Here is a 17,165-nt window from a genome sequence, read left to right as displayed (position 1 = left end):
CCTTTATTGACCGAACGGCACCGACCGGCACCGGCCACATCAAGCCCAGTCCCGCGCTCCGGGACTCTCTCTGCTCAGCAGCCGCACCAGCTTGGCCCGAAGGGTGCTGTGCGGCTTGTGCCCGGAGCGCCCTGACAGCGCCTCCTGCCCTCCGCGCCCCCAGCCCGCGGCGCGGGGGGTCGGTGCCATGGCGGCCCGGTTGTCATAGACGGGCCCCCCCTCACTGCTGTGGCCCTCGGGGGCCTGTCGGCACCCCAGCTCCCACTGCCCTTCCTCCTCCTCTTCCTGGGCCCCGGCTGGACGTGGTTCTGCAGTGAAGATGTTCTCGTAGAGATGCTCAGGGAGCGGCTTCCCCACGGCCCAGGGCTCCCCAGAGCCTGGCTGCCCTGACACAAAGAGGGGCTGCTGGCCCCGGGCGATGGAGGCATAGACGATGGGGCATGAGGCCTCTGGCTCAGGTGGGGTGAAGCAGAGGAGGTTTGCAGGGGGGTGGGAGGCAGGCTGTGTCCCCCCCAGCGCTGAGCTGGGCTGGGGTTCATCATTCCCAGGCCCCCAGGGCTGGGGCTCAAGGCTCTGTGCAAAGAGCTGGGGCTCTGAGACACAGAAGAGTCTGGGCTCCAGAGTGTCCTTGCCCTGCTGCTGGCAGGCAATGGCAGCAGCCACAGCCCGGCAGAGCTCAGGGGCCCGTGGGGTGCTGAAGGTGAAGGTGCCCTCGCCGGAGTCACTGCGGCGGCCAGCCTCGAAGGAGAAGACAGCCTGCAGGGTCAGATGGGAGAGTGAGGGGCTGCCACCCACCCTGGGCAGGCAACAGCCCCAAAAAGGGAGTGGGGGACTCACCTGATCCTGGCCAAACTTGCGAAGGAAGGGGTAGGGCCAGGTGAGCAGGGGCTGGCGGGATTGGGGGTCCTTCAGCGTCAGGCTCTGGGGAAGGGCTGAAAGCAGGTAGTGCCCATGCAGCCCACAGCGGGTGGCCGCGTCTGTCTGAACCACCAGCACCAAGAATTCAGTCACTGTGGGAGCCAAACAAGCCAGGGGTCAGCACTGCAGCACTGAGCTGCAGCCCACCCCAGCCCTCTTCACCACCCATGCACGTACGGTCCTGCCAGGACGAGTAGAGAGAGTTCTCCTCCATGGGGACAGCGGGACTGAGCTGGGTCCTGGCACTACTCGGCACTGTCTCTTTTCCACCCTGAAACAAAGGGATGTGAGTATGACCTGGGACAAGACAGGGGGGAGCACAAATCCCCTGCCTGCCCTGGAGCTTCCCAGCTCACCCAAGTGGGGCTCTTGGCTCTGCCAGACCCCTTGGTACCTGGAAGGCCAGCTGGCAGAGCTGGGTGATCCATTCATCGCGCCGTTCGGCTGCCAGCACATAGCTCTTCTCCGTGGTGGTGAGGTAGAAGGCAGCAGTGGCTTTGGGGCAGCTCTGGGTGCCCGCCGGGCCCACGGAGACGCAGTCAGAGAGGCGGATCACGCGGCGGGCACAGCGCTGCAGGGACACCTTCTCTGGGACTGTGCCATCATCCCGCACGTCAAACTTCTCCATGCGGGCCACGCCGGACGGGCTGGCAGCGAACAGCTGGGCTCGCATCTTCCTCCAGGACCTCTATGCATGGAAAGGGCAAAGGCAGGGAAAAAACAGGTCAGCAGAGCTGGCTGCTGCATCTGGCAGCACTGCCCTCCATACAGGGCATGAGGGGCACAGGGGAGTCCCAGCCCACACCTGCCAGGTGTTGTTGGAGGGCATAGAGAACAGGGACCAGCACAGACCCCTGAACTGTGGGGCAGGGCAGGCCTGAAGCTGGGCTGAGGGGGCCTTGCCCCGAGCGGGCCTGGCATGGCTCAGGGGGTGAGTCACACTCACTCCTGGCTCCCTGAGCACCAGGTCCTGCTCTTTGTTCCCTGCTGCAAGTGCTGGCCTGCCGACCTGCAGCTGAGCTCTCGAGTTGTTCTCAGGACAGACCCTGATGCAAATTAAAGCCATTTTGAGCTGCAAAGGCTCCTGCTGGCAGCTTCACATCTGCTGAGCAGCCTGCTTCCTCCCAGGGGAGCCTCTGCAGCACCGGCACCTTCCCAGTCCGTCATGGGATAGCGGGGGCGCGTGCCACCATGTACCTCAAAAGTGCACAGAGCCTCCGCCCTGCAGGAACCAGATGCAGCCAAGCACCCAAAATACCCACCACCCCCAGCCCACTTGCCTCCTCCATGGCAGGGCACCAGATCCTCACACACAGCATTGCCTGCTGAGCTTCCAGGGCTTGGTTCTTGTTCAGCAGGGAGGTCAGAGTGAGATTGCAGCCCCACACATCCACTGAGACCCCCACAGGACATGGCCACCCTGCCATGGCGTGACCAGCAGGACCTACTTCGCCAACACCCGACAGCTCTCTGGAGCTGGCCCGACCCCAGGTACTCTCACCGTGTCACCCATACCCTGTGCCAAGGGCTGTGGCACTCAGTGCCCCCTCCAAGGGCATGAAGGAGCAGCCCAAGCCACGAAAGTGTCACTGGATGGTGCTGGCCCCACAGGGCCGGGCGATGGAGGGCACAAGGACATGTCCCACGTGCTGGCCCAGGGCCCCACTCACACACACACCAACGCTGGAGCTGCGCCATATTAACGCGTGTTTATTCTTCCATTGAGACTCACACGGTGACCAAGCAAGAAGAACCCAACACATGGGCGAGCCAGAGTGGGTGCCCACACAGAGTCCCCTCAGCCCCATGGGAAAGCCCCACTTACAGAGCTGCTGAGCCCAGGGCTCCCCCAAGGATAGCTCCAATGGGTCTGGCTCCAGACACCCCTTCCTAGGCTGCTGAGGGCCCAGCCTCATGGCAAATCAAGGAAAACCTTCTACCAACCCCAAATCCACCCTTTACCTTTCCAAATTTGGTGTGCTGCACATAAAGGATCCCATCCTTCACTGGTCTCTCCATAGGCCCAGTTCACCCTGGCAGCCAGCGCAAGGATGAGGGACTCGGGCTACCCGCAACGCAGAAAATGTGACTGCTGCAGTCAAAGGAAAGGCATGGGGCAGACTTCCGTCTCACAGAGACTTCCCCTTTTTGGGGTGTGGGATGGGGGGCAGAGGCTGGGCCACAGGAGGTGTCCGTGTGCCCGCCCTCCCCCTCAGAGCAGGGCAGTGGGGCAGAACGCGGGGGCAGAGCACAGGAAGCACCTCGGGGAGCGCCTGACATGAGCATGGCATGCTCCACCTCACCCTGCCTGCATCCTCCCAGCACGGCTGGGGAGACAGAACAGCCACCAGAGAATGCACAAATCCAGGTGAGGGAGATGGGCCCAGAGAAACTGGGTGGATTTGTGAGGAGCAACACAAGACCTGACCTCACCACTGCACCAGGCTGGCAGAGGCAGCAGAGCAGTCGCCCCACCTGGGGCTTTCTCTTGCCCTGAGGCACTGCTACCTGCTTGCCCAACACACCCTGATGTAATGGGCTGTTGCAGCACAGCTCCATACATTTCCTTCCGGGACAGGAGCTTCATCAGGCTGAGCTGGCAACAGTCCCAGTGACCAAAATTCTGGAAAAGGGCCCACACAAAGCAGTGCAAGACAGGCCCCTGGGCTGACAGGAAACCCAGGCCCATCCAGGGGCAGCACACTGTCCAGGCTAGAAGTCCATAGAGCTGTGGGCCAGGTAGTCCTTGCGGCCGATGTTGCTGACTTGCTTGGTCTGCATGGCCTCCAGCTTGGGGCAGTCGGTGATGCGATGGCCCAGGCCACCACAGAAGGCACAGCCCCGCTCACCTGCAATGAGAGGGATGGGGTCAAAGCCAGGACAGCACAGTGACATGCCAGAACAGTACAGTGCCACACCAGGACAGCAGCTCCCACCCCAGAGCAAAGGGGCTACATCCCCAGTGTCTCCCCAGTGTTGTGGCACTGGGAGCTGGAGGGTCCCTTCCAGAGCCCAGGTTTTGCAGCAGCCCCACAGGGGTCCCTGTGTGAGCCTGGGGTCTCTCACCATTGATGTCCAGCATGGTCTCATCCCCACAGTGCAGCACCTGGAGCACAGGTGGCACCTTCTGCTTCGCCTCCAGGAGCAGAGCCTTCAGGTCCATCAGCACCGACTCATCTGGGGACAGAGACATAGGTCAGGCAAAGCCATCCTACTTGCTCAGGACACCCCCTTAGCACTGCCCAGCTGCCCCCAGCCCCGTGCTGTTCCTCACCACAAGCCTTGTTGATGAAGGTGGTGGCAATGCCAGTGTTGCCTGAACGGCCCGTACGCCCGATGCGGTGAACTGCGGAGACAGGGACAGGATCAGCCCCGGGTGAGCACAGTGTGACAGCCCATCCCTGCCCCAGGACACCGCAGGGACAGGCACAGAGCCTTGCTGGCCTCAGACCCCTCCCACGAGGCCCAGTGCCCACCATAGTTCTCAATCTCCTCTGGCATGTCGTAGTTGATGACGTGCTGGATGGCTGGGAAGTCCAGGCCTTTGGAAGCGACATCAGTGGCAACCAGGACATCCTTCTTCCCATCCCGGAAGGCCTCAATGGCCTTCGTCCGCTCTTCCTGATCTGCAAAGGCCCAGCAGAGAAGATCAGTGAGGGCAGAGCTCCCAGCCCCACCTACTGCAGCAAACACTGTGGCCTCAGAGTCAAGCATTGCTTCCTTGGGCAGCCTTTCTCCCAATGAGGGAGCAGAGGGGTCTCTACATCCCATAGGGAGCTGCTGTGTACAACACGGAGCTCACTCCTCACACGGTCACAGCCCTTCCTCACACCATCAACAACTGCTCCAGGCTGGCACCTCCCATGGCCACACACATTCCTGGCAGGAGTGGGGTCACACAGGAGCCCAGGCCTCTCTGGGACCCTCACTGACCTTTCCCTCCATGGATGGCCACAGCTTCCACACCCTTGAGCAGCAGGTACTCGTGGATTGCATCGACATCTGCCTTCTTCTCTGCGAAGATCAGCACCTGGGGCAGCACAGGCATCATATCAGAGCCCTTTACTGCAGGATGGCACTGCTGGCACCAGCACAGCCCCTGGGGAAGCCCATTCCCTCTTGCTGAGCAGAGCACACAGCACTGCTGATCCCCAGCATGGCTCAGTCACGTGTCCATTCCGCACAGGGGTCCCTCCTCCCAACTCCCCCATGCCCCAGGGTGACCACAATGTCCCCAGCATACTCACAGGTGGAGGGGTCTTCTGCAGGCACTCCAGCAGGTACACCATCTTGGCCTCCTCTTTCACATACTCCACCTCCTAGGAACAAGCAGAGACATGGGTCAGGCAGCAGAGGAATTGCCACTGCTTGGTATCCCTCAGCTGGGAAGGAGGGCCATGAACCCCAGCCCCTGGCAGAGAAAGGAATTAAGTGCCCTCAGGAATGTTTCTGGCCTCCCACACAGGCACAAGGAAGCACCTAAACACCTCACCTGCACAACATCCAGGCTGGCAGCACCCGCTCGCCCAACGTTAATGGTGATGGGCTTCACCAGAGCACTCTTGGCAAAGTTCTGGATCTTCTTGGGCATTGTGGCACTGAAGAGAAGGGTTTGCCGCTGGCCCTGCACAGGGAGGAAGCCTTCAGCACTCACCCAACCTGGCATATGCAGGACTGAGCTTGAGGGTGCTCCTACTGTGGCAGCTCAGTACCTTGAAGTAGGAGAAGATGGTGCGGATGTCCCCCTCAAAGCCCATGTCGATCATCCTGTCAGCCTCATCCAGGGCCAGGTACCTGCAGATGTCCAGGCTCACCATCTTCTTCTGCAGCAGGTCCATCAGGCGCCCGGGGGTTGCCACCATCATGTGCACCCCACTGTGGGGTGAGAGGAGGCTGCATCAGGCCCTTGGCATTCCTGCCCCGTGCAGGACACCTCCCTGGCATACAACTTTCACCCCACGCTCTCCTCAAGCCAGGATGCCACTCCTTAACTCCCTGCCAGTAAAACAGAGCAGCTCCAGCCCCATGGACTCCCCCAGGAGGTCTTACTGTTTGATGGTCTCCATCTGCTCCTTGACAGACATGCCCCCGATGCAGAGGGCGCAGCGCAGCGGGGGCAGCCCATCCTCCTGCAGCAGGCGGCAGTAGTACTCCAGGATGCCGTGGGTCTGCCGGGCCAGCTCCCGCTGCAGAGACAAAACCAGCCTGTTCCTACACCTCTGAGCAGGCAGAACTCAGAACTGCCACTGCAGGTCAATCCCAGCCTCCTCCTGGCACTCACCGAGGGACAGATGATGAGTCCATAGGGTCCCTCTCGCTTAGAGAATGGCAGCCTCTTCTCCTGCTCCAGGCAGAACATGATCACAGGGAGGGTAAACACCAAGGTCTTCCCAGAGCCAGTGAATGCAATGCCAATCATGTCCCTTCCTGAGAGTCTGCCAGAGAAACAGGACTGATGGAGAGGAGGAACACCATGGAACAGCTCAAACCTCCAGGGCTGAGCAGGGTGACAGGGTGCATCTGTCACCCCTGAGTGGGAACAACTGCTCACTACTCTGGGATGGGGACAGAGCACTCACATTGTGGGGATGCCTTGGATCTGTATGGGTGTTGGCTGCTGGATTCCTTTTTTCTTCAAGCCTCTCAGGATAGCTGTCAGAGAACAAGGTTGGCACGTTCATGACCTGAACCATTTCCTCTCTTTTCCCACTCAGGTCCCAGCAGCAGCTCCTCCACCAGTGCCAAACACCCCTCAGGCCAAGAGCCAGGAAAAAGGTGGGATCCCTTCCAGGCTCCACTCTTGACCTACCTGCTGGGAACTTCATCTCCTTGAAGCTCTTGATGGGGGGTGGGATGCCCTCCCCCTCCACCAGGATGTGGTACTTCTTGCGCACGCGCTCGTGCCGCGCCTCCGACATGCCCAGGATGTACCTAGGGGCCCTCCAGCTGTGGAAGCAACACAAACAGGTGCACCATGAGGCCAGGGCTCCAGAACCAGCAGCTCCCATGGAGGAGTTCAGGGGAACTCCCTGTTGGGCTCCAATATCCTCCCAGATAAAAGGGGCAGCCCCAAGAGGCTCCATGGAGTGAGCACAGGAGCAGATCTGAGCCAGTTCCATGAATAACAGCTGAGAACAGCCTGTGGATGGTGGATGGAACATGCCAAAAACACCTGGACACACCTCAACTACCTCTCTGACACTGCCTCGGAATCACTGAAGTTGGAAAAGATCTCTGAGATCAATGAGTCCAATCTTTGATCAATGACCACCTCGACACTGCTGTCTCCAGAGCTGTGTCCCCAGAGCTCCAAAGGCTCCTCCAGACTCTTTCTCTGGCTTGGTGACCTCCCAGACCTGAATACCAACCCTCAGAACTTCTAGTTTAACACAAATGTCCTTTATCAAACCTTATTCTATACAAAACAACACAGTCACATCCAATGTGACTCAAAAGCTGTTTGATTTTACAGATAATAACACAAACCCAGTCACTCAGGCAAGAGGCTGCAGAGCTGCACTGCTCCTGCAAGACTCTGCGGGTTTCAGTCCTCTTCAGCCACCATGAAGTGATGTTTTCAGAAGGACAACTTCTGAGCTGTGCTATGAACTTACCTGGTTTTGATTGGGTCATCATAAGTGATGCCCTTGGCCATCTCCTTCACTGACATCAGAGCTGCAGGAACAAAGAGCATCAGTCAGAGCAAACTCTCCTCATCCACGTCAGCCTCACTGGGCAAACAGCTTGGGAGATCATGTCTGGAGACAGAAGAGGAGGAGCAGCAGCACAGACAGCCCCTCTGGCACAGGAACACTCAGTGCTGCCATGCCCAGAGCCCTGTCACAGCCATGTCTCAGCTAAGGCAGGCAGTGCCAGCTGAGGGCACCCATTGTCACCTCTTGTCACCTCCAGCCCCACCCCTGAGTATGAGCACTCCCAAGGCAGGGAACAGCTCTCCTGCTGCCCTGGGAGCTCTGGGGACACATCTGAGACACAGAGCTCCCACTCACCTCGGCCCTCTGCCACGCTCTCCAGGATCTTCTCTTCCTCCTTCAGCTGCTTCTCCTTGGCTGACTCCTTCCGAGCTGGGGAAATACAAGAAACAATGAGGGAGGGGTTTGCTGTCCCCTGAAAGCCACCCAGTGCCGCCACCAGCCCCTCCCTTACCTTCCGCCTTCTCCTTGAGGTGCTGGTGCTGGTCCAGCAGGCTGATGTTGGACTGGGGTCCCAGCGGGATGTCATCCTCGTCCCCGCGCTGCTCGCTCCCGCTGTCCCGCTGCTCCTCCTCGGACACCACCTTCCGCCGCATCTGCAGCAGCTTCTGCAGCTGGAAGGACGCGGACGGAGGCGGAGTGAGCAGCCCGGCGGCGGGAGGGCCGCTCGGAGCCCTCCCCGGGCAGCCCCGTTACCCCATTACCATCTGCTGCTTGCGCTGCTTGACGGGCACGTAGGGCACGTAGTCCTCATCATCCTCTCCGGACAGGTCGGACGTGTCCGCCGGCTCCTCGCGCTGCCTCTGTGGGGAGACAGGCGGTGAGGGGAGCCCGGGGCGGCACCGGGAGCGCGGAGCGGGCGGTACCGGGGGCCGGGCCCGCTCCCACCTTCCGCTCCGCCACGGCCTCCATGGCTCCTTCCCGGAAGGGATACAGGAAGTGACGTCATCGCGCACAGCGCCATCGCCTAGCAACGCGCAGGGGGCGCCACTGGGCGGGAGCGGCGACTCGGCACGACGGGTCCCCGCGGCGGCCAAACTTGCGCATAATGCGTTTTACATCTCTTTCCTGCCCCCCGATTTCCCCGGCGCGGCAGAAAGCAGCAGACACCGGGGTTTAAATAAAATAAAAAATTAAAAAGATCTTTATTGGGTCCAGCACGGTCCTTCCCCGCGGCACAGGGAGCCGCGTGCGCGCGGAGAGGGGGACGGGACGGCCGGGATCACCCCGCGGGGAGGGGCAGGAGGATGGAGGGAGCCCCGGGGGTCCCCGCGGGGCAGGAGAGCACCGGGGCCCCCCGCGAAGGAGGGGATCCCACCAAGGTGAGGCGGGGGGCACAGTGAGGAGAGGCGAGCGGCCGTGGGTGGGTGGGGGTGGCCCCTCCACACCTCACTGGGCTGCGCTGGAAGTGGTTTTCTTCAGGGTGAAGTTGGTCCAGTTCACGGCCACCTTCTGCCGCGTCTGCTTGGCCGAGTCTAGGCAGAACCTGGCAGGGAGAGGACAGCCCCGGTCAGCCTCCAGCCCAGCGGGACCCTCAGCCCCTCTGTGACCCCAGCCCCAGCCAGCTCCCAGCCCCTTCATGCGTAAAGCCCTGCTGGCAGAGCTCAGCCCCACGTAGTTCTCCCCTCACCTTTTGAAATACTCCACTTCTCTGTCAGTCTCATCCATCTCTGCCCCATCCAGGTCCTTGGGCAGGAACACATCATCTGGGAAAGCAGAGCAGAGGGTCAGCACTGCAGGGCAGGGAGGGGCTGCCAGCTGGGCAAGGGGCCACAGAGAGAATGGTGGCGCACAGAAGTGTTCCCAGCACTCACCGATCGAGGTATTGGATTTCTCCACTTTGTTTCGGCTCTTCCTGCTCTTGCCCTTGGGCTGGGGGGAGCCCCCCAGGGTGAGGTGGGTGGCCAGGGCAGGTGGCTGCTGCGGGGCCAGCTCTGGCAGCTCCGCTTTGCCCTCTCCCCTCCGGCCTTTCCACTCGCTGGGTCTCTCCTTGTCCCCCCTGGCAGCGCTGCCGCAGGCCCAGGGCTGCCCCTTGCCGCTCTCCCCGGGCTCGGCGCAGCCGCTGGCCCGCGCTGGCTCTGGGGCACTGGCCTTGGAAGGGTGCTTGGTTCCCAGCACCTGCCCCTTCCCAGCAGGGCTCTCCAGCCGGGCCTGGCCGCTGGGCACGGCCGTGCTTCCCTCTCCTTTCTTTGCCTGCCCGTTCTGCCGCTTGTTCTTCCTCTGCCGGCTCCCCGCGGGCGGCGGCTCCGGCGGCTCCGGCCCCTTGGGCTGTGGCCCCTCCTGGGGCTCCAGGCCCGGCGCGGGGCCCTCCACAGCGGAGTCGGCAGCCTTGGACTGCACCCAGATCATGCGGGACAGGCTGGGCACGGCGCTCAGGCGTTTCACCACGCCGTTCTCGGCCGCCGGGGCTGGCGGGGGCTCCCCGGGCCCCTCGGCCCATCGGGGGCCCGGCTCGCCCCGCAGCAGCGTGTGGTTCTTGGCAGGGCCCAGGCTGAGCGGGGCCAGAGCCAGGTCTATGTCCTGCAGGTCAGAAGACCCGTTGAGGTTGGAGAGCAGGTTCTTCTGCTCCAGGACAGCTGCCTTCTTGGGGAAGTCGTTGACATCCAGGTTGAGGTCGTAGACGCTGAAACTGGCCCGGATGGAGTCCTTGATGGTGTTCTTGATCTCCTGCAGCCGGCTGCTGAGGAAGCTGTTCACCCGCTCCAGCTCCAGCTCCGGCCACTCCAGCAGCTTCTCCTCGGCCGGCTCCCTGGCCTGGCTGGCTGCAGGGGCACACTCTGCCCGCTTCTGGGCCTCTGCCTCCAGCTGGGCTTTCTCCTTCTCCTGCAACACAGGTGCCACGAGGATCATTTGGGCTGGGCCACAGAACCATGGGTGCAGGACACAGAGCTTTGCTCCAGCTTTGACTGACAGCAAACTCAAGTGCAAGTGCTCAGCACAGCTACACCACATCTTCCACAGTCCCTAAACTGTCACATTTCCCCCATGGACACCGCAACAGCTGGACACTGCACACCTGACTATGCTCTGGGCACCAGGCACCAGAAAGAGCCATCATGGCACTGCCTTTTCCTACCAGAGATGCACAGTGTCACAATGTGGCATGGGGCAGACTGGAGAGTGCAGCCCAAAGCACCCAGGAGGGCTGGGCAACCTTCTACAGGAACAGAGGCAGGAAGAGCCCTACATAGGGACAGGGACTGCTGCCACCTTGGGTGAGAGTGACACAGAATTCAAGAACCCAAATGGATGCAAGGGAGAGAAGGAAAAGCCCTGCGAGCAGCACAGCCCTGCCCAGCCCTCCTTCTGCAGCCCCAGCCCCTGCCCAGTCTCACCTTCTTCTTCTGCTTGTGCCGTGCCCGCTTGGCTGCCTTGGCACTGTTCAAGGGCTTGGGTTCTGTGCTGTTGATGTAGTCCAGCAGCTCATCCACATTGCGGTGGTCCACAGCGGGCTCCCCTGAGCTGCTGTTGTGCCCCAGTTTCTGTGGCAGCTCCTCTTTTCTCTTGGTGAGGCGAGAGCGCAACTTCTCTCGGATCTCAGCGTAGTTGCGGCTTGTGGGCGCGGCCGGGGGCTGTGGAAGGGGAATGCTGTCAGCCAGACATGAGGGGCAGGCAGCCCCAGCTCCCCCAACAGCCCCCTGTGACCTTCCAGCCACTCCCTTCCCTGCAGTCTCAGTAAGACAAGTCAGCACAGCCCTACTGAGCTCTTCCACCGTGAAGCCACAGGGCTTGGCCGGCTGCTCCGAGCCCTGGGGCTGGGCAGGTGGCTGCGAGTCGGGAGCAAGGGACCAGCAGGCTGATGAGCAGGGTGGAAAGGAAGTGGGGGATGTACGTGCCTACAGGGAACAGCTGTGGCCAGACCTGCCCACCTCCCACTCTGGGCACAGGGGCCGAGTGATGTCTCCCCATCAAAGCAAGGACCAGGAGTGGCTGCGGACCAGCACCTCACTCACCGCGTTGTGGCCGAAGAACTCACAGTAGCAGCAGTCACAGAACTTCCCATCTTTCTGGTTGGTGGAGGAGGAGGTGCAGGAACTGCGCTCGGAGCTGCTGTCCTCATCCTCCCCGAGCCCCTCGTCTGCCTCGCAGGGCTGTGGTGGGTGGCAGCTGGTACCGTTTGGGAATTTGTGCCCTTTGCAAGAGGGGTCCCTGAGGAGAAGGGGAGAAGGGTGAGAGGTGAGCAGGTTCCAGGATATCTCAAAAATTGCCCCATGCTATGCATGAAGGAACAGCCCTCCTGGGGAAGCTTGTGCCCAAGCAGAAGGATTTGCAGGACAAACCCCCTCCCCTGCATTCTCCTCTTCTGGAGAAGATGCCCAAGGAGCCCAGAGGAGCAGCATCTGTCTCTCCCAGCCCTCAGGGCCTCTGGCCAGCAGGAGGCTGGTGCAGCAGAGCCCCAGTGAGCCAGGCCCTGGGCTGGGAGCAAAGCAGAGCACAGTACTCACTGGGGGTATTGGGTAGCACAGGTGAGGAACACTGGGACTGTGCAGCTGCCAGACATCTCCATGTGAGGCTGGCCCAGTTCACAAAGGCACAGGCTACCCAACTCAGAGACAGGGAGGTCAGGGCACAGCCCACAGTGTCATTCCTCAAGATCCAGCTCAGGACCCAAGTGGCTCTCCACAGAGAGAGCTAATTAGCAGAGAGAAAGCAATGTGCTCTCTTCCAGGGCACAGGCAGCCCAGAGAGGGCTGGAGGAACAGGTGAGCAGAACAAGTCCACAGGCTTCATCTTCTCAAGGACCTTTGCTCAGTGCCACAGCTGCCTGACAGGCCTCACTGACATAGATCCTGTTGGCCAACTGCAGGTTGATCAGGGTGTTCCTTTGGGTATTTAGCTGGAGGAGAAGCACAGCCTCTTCTGCACCACAGACCCAAAGGACAACAGCAGGAGGAACACACGCTGGGAAAGAGCTTCGCCTTCGGCCTGCAGCAGTGGAACTGGCCCACAAAGACAGCAGCTTCCTGCACCACCGTGCCAGGGTGGTCAGTCCCTCCACAGGGAGAAGTGCATGGTCAGGGATGGGAGAAAAGGCCCGTGGCCCCACAAGGAGAGGATGGAAGCAGACAAGGCTCCCCTACTCACCTGTTCGTGCTGGGCAGCTGGTGGGAGGCAGGAGGAGGGATGAGTGCAGTGCTGCAGTGCCCGTTGCAGGGATGAGCACAGCCCGACAGCGGCGGCGGCATCTTCAGCAGGGGCACGTTGGCGGGGGGCAGGTGAGGGCTCTTGCACGGCCCTGGGCTGTGGGAGGCCGCGCTGGCCGGAGGGGACTCGGACACCGGCTTGGGGGCGGCCGCCTGCGCGCTGGGCACGGGGAAGAGCCCGGCCTGCGACGAGGGGCCCAGCGGGATGTGCGGTGCGGAGCTGAAGGGCCCCGCGTGGGGAGGCGTCTGCTTGGAGGGGATCAGCGCCGGGGGCTGCGAGGGGAGGCCCGTGGGACTGTTGGGAGGAGCAGTGAGGTCGGAGTGCTGATGATGCTCTGAGGAGTGGAAGGCCTCACCTGCAGAGAGACAATCAGACAATGGCTGTGCTGCACGGACCAAGGCCATGCTCAGAGCCACCCACCACCTTTGCACTGGCTGTTTCTCCTCACAGCTTGGGATAGAAGCCATCTCTGCTCACACAGGGCCTTGGGGTCAGTGTGGCCCCCACAGGATGCAGCCCTGCCCCACGGAGAACAGGGCAAGAGGAAAGGCTCTGGAGCAGCAGGGAGGGAGGGGATGGCTGGTGCCGTCCCTGGGCAGGTACCTGGCGGGGTGGCCCTCCGGCACAAGCTTTTGAACTGCTTCGGCAGCGTCTTGCAGAAGTCGAGTGAGGTAGGCAGAGGCGAGCCCGGCGTGGCGGTGCTGGAGGTGGCAGAGGCCGTGTGGCTGTAGGGACAGGCCTTCAGCCCCGGCGCCATGGCCGACAGCTGGCTGGCGCACTCCGGAGACAGAGCAAGGCTGGGGTGCTTGTCACCTGGAAGAAGACCAGAGCTGGGGCTGAATCCCAGCACCATCTGCCTTTTTCACCCAATGTGCTGCTGGTACTGAGATTCAGAGGCCCAGCCCTACCCAGCCCTGCCCACGAGGAAACCAGCTAAGCCAAGAACTGACCAGAAAGCTCTGCTCAACCCCACAGCCAGCTTCAGCTCACCTAGTGCAGCTGGGGGAGTCCCAAGGGGGCTGCCCTGCACGGTCCCGTTGGTGTGCTGCGAGTTCCAGAGGCCCGAGAGCTTGTGAGCAGACAAAAACGAGCTGGGGTCCCAGTCCCCTGAGTTCCCGTGGCACGAGGAGGAAGAAGATGAGGAGGAGGAGGAAGAGGAGTGTGAGCCACCCCCACAAGACTGCGACTTGCAGGATGTGTGGGATAAGGAGACCTATCAAAGGAAACACAGAATGAAGTGGCTGAGGGGACACCTTGGCCCCCAGGTGTCAGCACTGACCCTCTCCATTGCAGCAGGGGCTCAGCTCGTGAACCATTTTTATTACTGTCTTGGGAGTGACAAACACCCCCTCCATCCACACCAACACAGCCTGGCTCACAGAGGCTGGGCCATGCCAAGGGCCACACGCCTGTGCTGTGTCCCTGTGCTGGTCCCACTCACACCAGGGCAGAGTTAAATAAAGCCAGTCAGGAGCCAGCTCCTCTACCCAAACCCCACGCACAGGCAGGCACTTGCCCTGGCAGCCACTGCCTCTCTCTGCGTCATGAAGGGAGCAGCCCCGGGGCTGGGGGACGCGGCACAACGTGCAGCAGAGGAAAGCAGTGGCACTGCCAGCCTTGCCAGCCTGGCACTCCAAGCTGCTGGATGAGCCTCCACAGCACCACACACTGCCCCAACAGGGCCTGTCCCTGCTGAGCCAGAGGCAGCCCTGGCAGGGAAGTGAAGGCTGGGATGTCTGAGACACTCAGCTCAGAGTGAGGATGGGACCCACACACGCAGTCAGTGCCACAGGGTGGTCAGTGCCCTGTCCCTACAGCCACAGCCCTGCCTTCCAAACCCCAACCCCGTGAGCGCGTACCGCCAGGGCCTGCTCCTGCACCGCCCGCCGCTCTTCCTCCTCCACACTCTTGCGGCAGCTCTGGCAGATCCACAGGGGCATTTCTCCCAGGAGGTTCTGCACGAGCGTTGGCACGAAGTCGGGTGGCAGCCTCTCGCCCGGGGAAACCAGCCCATTGTGGGACGGCCCTCCCCAGTCCTTGCGCTCCCGGTGACAGAGCAGGCAGCAGGTCTGCACGGACTGGTTGGCGGTGGGCAGCACCTGGGGAAGGACACACAGACCGTGAGTCACCCAGGTGTGATCTGGCGCAGATGTGGGGCAGTGAAGGAGGCCTCAGGACGCTGACACCAAACCAAGGAAATTCTTACAGGCTACATGTGGTATTGCACCTTCTCCCAGTGGAGCAGAGCAGCCTCAGGCTGACCAGCTGCTGCCAACCTGCCATGTGCCAGCTTGGGAGTGTTTGGACTTCTGGGAAGATCACAGCCTGCCAAAGAGCCAGCCTTGCCACCAGCGAGGCTGGGAAGCCATCAGCAACTCCCATCATCACCTCTGGTACAGTGAGACTGAGGGTACTTGCATGGCAAAGCAAGACCCACAGAAATCCCACACAGGGATATGAAGGGTGGGTCTGACAGCCTCAGCTCTCCCTCCTCGCCCATCAAAGATGCCCCCACTGTGTCACCCAAGAGCCCCAAGCCCTCTCTCCTGCCTCTTTGTTCTGCACAGCCAGCGGTGCTGATGCGCCAGGGTGGGGTGCAGCCCCCCGTGCTTCTTCACGCTCTCCCTGCACAGGCACAGCCAGGTTGGGGCTTCCCTGCAGGAGCCGGGCTGCATCCCTCGGGCTTGCCGGAGCCCTGACAGCCGTGACGAGCCCGGCGTGGCGCGGGCGAGGGGGCCCCCATTGTCTGCCGGCGCAGCGGGGCCCTGCCACAATGAGCCGTGCATTGAACTGCTGCTGCCAAACAGATGGCGTCTGCAGGCTCAAGGTGAAGCAAAGGTCAGAGGCCAAGGAGAGCAGAGTGGGGGCACAGCCCCCCTGCCCACCCACGGCGAGGGGGGAGCAACGGGGCCACCCCGTGTCCCAGCTGACACCGCCACCATGGCGGGTGACACCACGGCTGGTGACACCGCGGCTGTCCCTAATGCACCCAGCACATCCACACCCGGCGCCGAGCCCCGCCTCGCTGCCCACAGCCCGGAGCAGGTGGCGGCAGCCAGGTGTGTCCAGCAGGGAGAAGCGCGCTGAATGAGGATGCTGGAGCCACCTGCCATCGCCCAGCGTCGGGGCTGCGCGGGGCCGTGCGGGGCCGTGCCGGGCTGGGCCCGCCCGCGGGGCGCTCTGGGAGCGCTCCCGGCCCCATCCGCAGGGATGCTCCGAGCCGGGGGTCGGGGCGGGGATGGGCAGGGCCCGGGGGGGATGGGGTGCGAGGGGCAGGGCCCCGTCCCCGCCCAGGCGGAACCCCCCTCGGAGCCAGCCCCGTGCCCGCCGCAGCGCTACCCCGGTACCTGCGCGCTGCCTCTGCCCGACTCCCCGCCGCTGCCCGCCGCCGCCGCCACCTCAGGCGGGGCGGGCGGTTCCGGTGGTGGTGGCGGCGGGGGAGGCCCGACGTCGGGACCCGCCATCCTGTCACGGCGAGGCCCGGAGCCACCTGCCGCCGCTGCCGTCGCCGTTGCCGCCGTTGCCGCCTTGTTCCGCCGGCGAGTCATGGCGAGCCCGCCGCAGCCAGGACAACAGCCAATATGGCGGCGCGGCCCGTCCGGCCCCTGCCCGCGGGAAGGAGGGAGGGAGGGAGGGGGGAAACGCTCGGGGACGTGAAGCCGCCGCCGCCATCTTGGGTGAGGGCAGCGTTGCGCCCTCTGGCGGGCAGGGGGAGCGGCGGCAGCTCCGCGGGTTCGAATCCGCCCCGAGGCTCCCGCGGGTCATAAAGGGAAACCGGGGGTGCATCGCGATCGAGTCCCCAGCTGCATCATCAGAGTGCAGATCCTCGGGTTCCAACTGAAAGAGAGCAGGATTAGGTTAGATATTAGGAAAAAATTCTTCCCTGCGAGGGTGGGGAGACACCCAGGCTGCCCAGAGAAGCTGTGGCTGCCCAATGTCTGGAGGTGTTCAAGGCCGGGCTGGACGGGGTTTGGAGCGACCTGGGATAGTGAAAGGTGTCCCTGCTATGGCTGTGGGATGGAACGAGATGATCTTTAAGGTAATTTCCAAACTTCTCTATGATTCTGTGATTCCTGGCCCTGCACAGCACCCATGAATCTCACCCTGTGCCTGAGGGCATTGTCCAAATGCTCCGGGAGCTCTGTCAGCCTTGGGGCCATGATCACTTCCCTGGGGAGCTTGTTCAGTGCCTGCCCACCCTCTGGGCAAAGAACCTTTTCCTAATATCCAAATTAATCTTCCCCTGACACAGCTCTAGCCATTCCCTGGGTCCTGTTACTACCACAGAGAGCAGAGATTGGAGCTGCCCTCGGCTGCCCCTCCTGAGGCAGCTGCAGCCCATAATGAGGTCTCTCCTCAGTCTCCTCTCCTCCAGACTGAACAGACCAA

General features: G+C 62.2%; 3 protein-coding genes across 3 annotated transcripts; all 3 read right to left on the bottom strand.

Moving 5' to 3' along the window:
• Positions 1-39: 39 nt before the first annotated feature.
• Positions 40-2,988, bottom strand: DOK3 (docking protein 3). Its single transcript, XM_059483808.1, has 5 exons — positions 2,881-2,988; positions 1,313-1,606; positions 1,096-1,189; positions 838-1,010; positions 40-756 (listed from the first exon to the last, which is right to left on the bottom strand). The coding sequence occupies exons 1-5, from the start codon at positions 2,935-2,937 to the stop codon at positions 40-42; spliced, it is 1,335 nt and encodes a 444-aa protein (XP_059339791.1). The 5' UTR covers positions 2,938-2,988.
• On the bottom strand, positions 2,429-8,557 carry DDX41 (DEAD-box helicase 41). Its single transcript, XM_059483806.1, has 17 exons — positions 8,520-8,557; positions 8,336-8,434; positions 8,086-8,245; positions 7,929-8,003; positions 7,533-7,593; positions 6,728-6,864; positions 6,498-6,570; positions 6,200-6,353; positions 5,968-6,104; positions 5,631-5,793; positions 5,411-5,542; positions 5,166-5,237; positions 4,852-4,948; positions 4,395-4,544; positions 4,193-4,264; positions 3,985-4,095; positions 2,429-3,767 (listed from the first exon to the last, which is right to left on the bottom strand). The coding sequence occupies exons 1-17, from the start codon at positions 8,541-8,543 to the stop codon at positions 3,631-3,633; spliced, it is 1,854 nt and encodes a 617-aa protein (XP_059339789.1). The 5' UTR covers positions 8,544-8,557; the 3' UTR covers positions 2,429-3,630.
• Positions 8,558-8,746: 189 nt separating this feature from the next.
• Positions 8,747-16,448, bottom strand: FAM193B (family with sequence similarity 193 member B). Its single transcript, XM_059483653.1, is given in 11 exon segments — positions 8,747-9,117; positions 9,262-9,337; positions 9,446-10,454; positions 10,967-11,203; positions 11,585-11,780; positions 12,717-13,131; positions 13,380-13,589; positions 13,767-13,989; positions 14,636-14,875; positions 16,124-16,417; positions 16,419-16,448. Coding segments are annotated over 11 exon segments (3,027 nt in total). The 3' UTR covers positions 8,747-9,020.
• Between the last annotated feature and the right edge of the window lie 717 nt (positions 16,449-17,165).

This window comes from Ammospiza nelsoni, chromosome 16, assembly GCF_027579445.1.
Source record: "Ammospiza nelsoni isolate bAmmNel1 chromosome 16, bAmmNel1.pri, whole genome shotgun sequence".
NCBI lineage: Eukaryota > Metazoa > Chordata > Aves > Passeriformes > Passerellidae > Ammospiza > Ammospiza nelsoni.
Note: the sequence above shows the minus strand (reverse complement) of the source record. Positions and strands in the feature narration are given on the sequence as shown.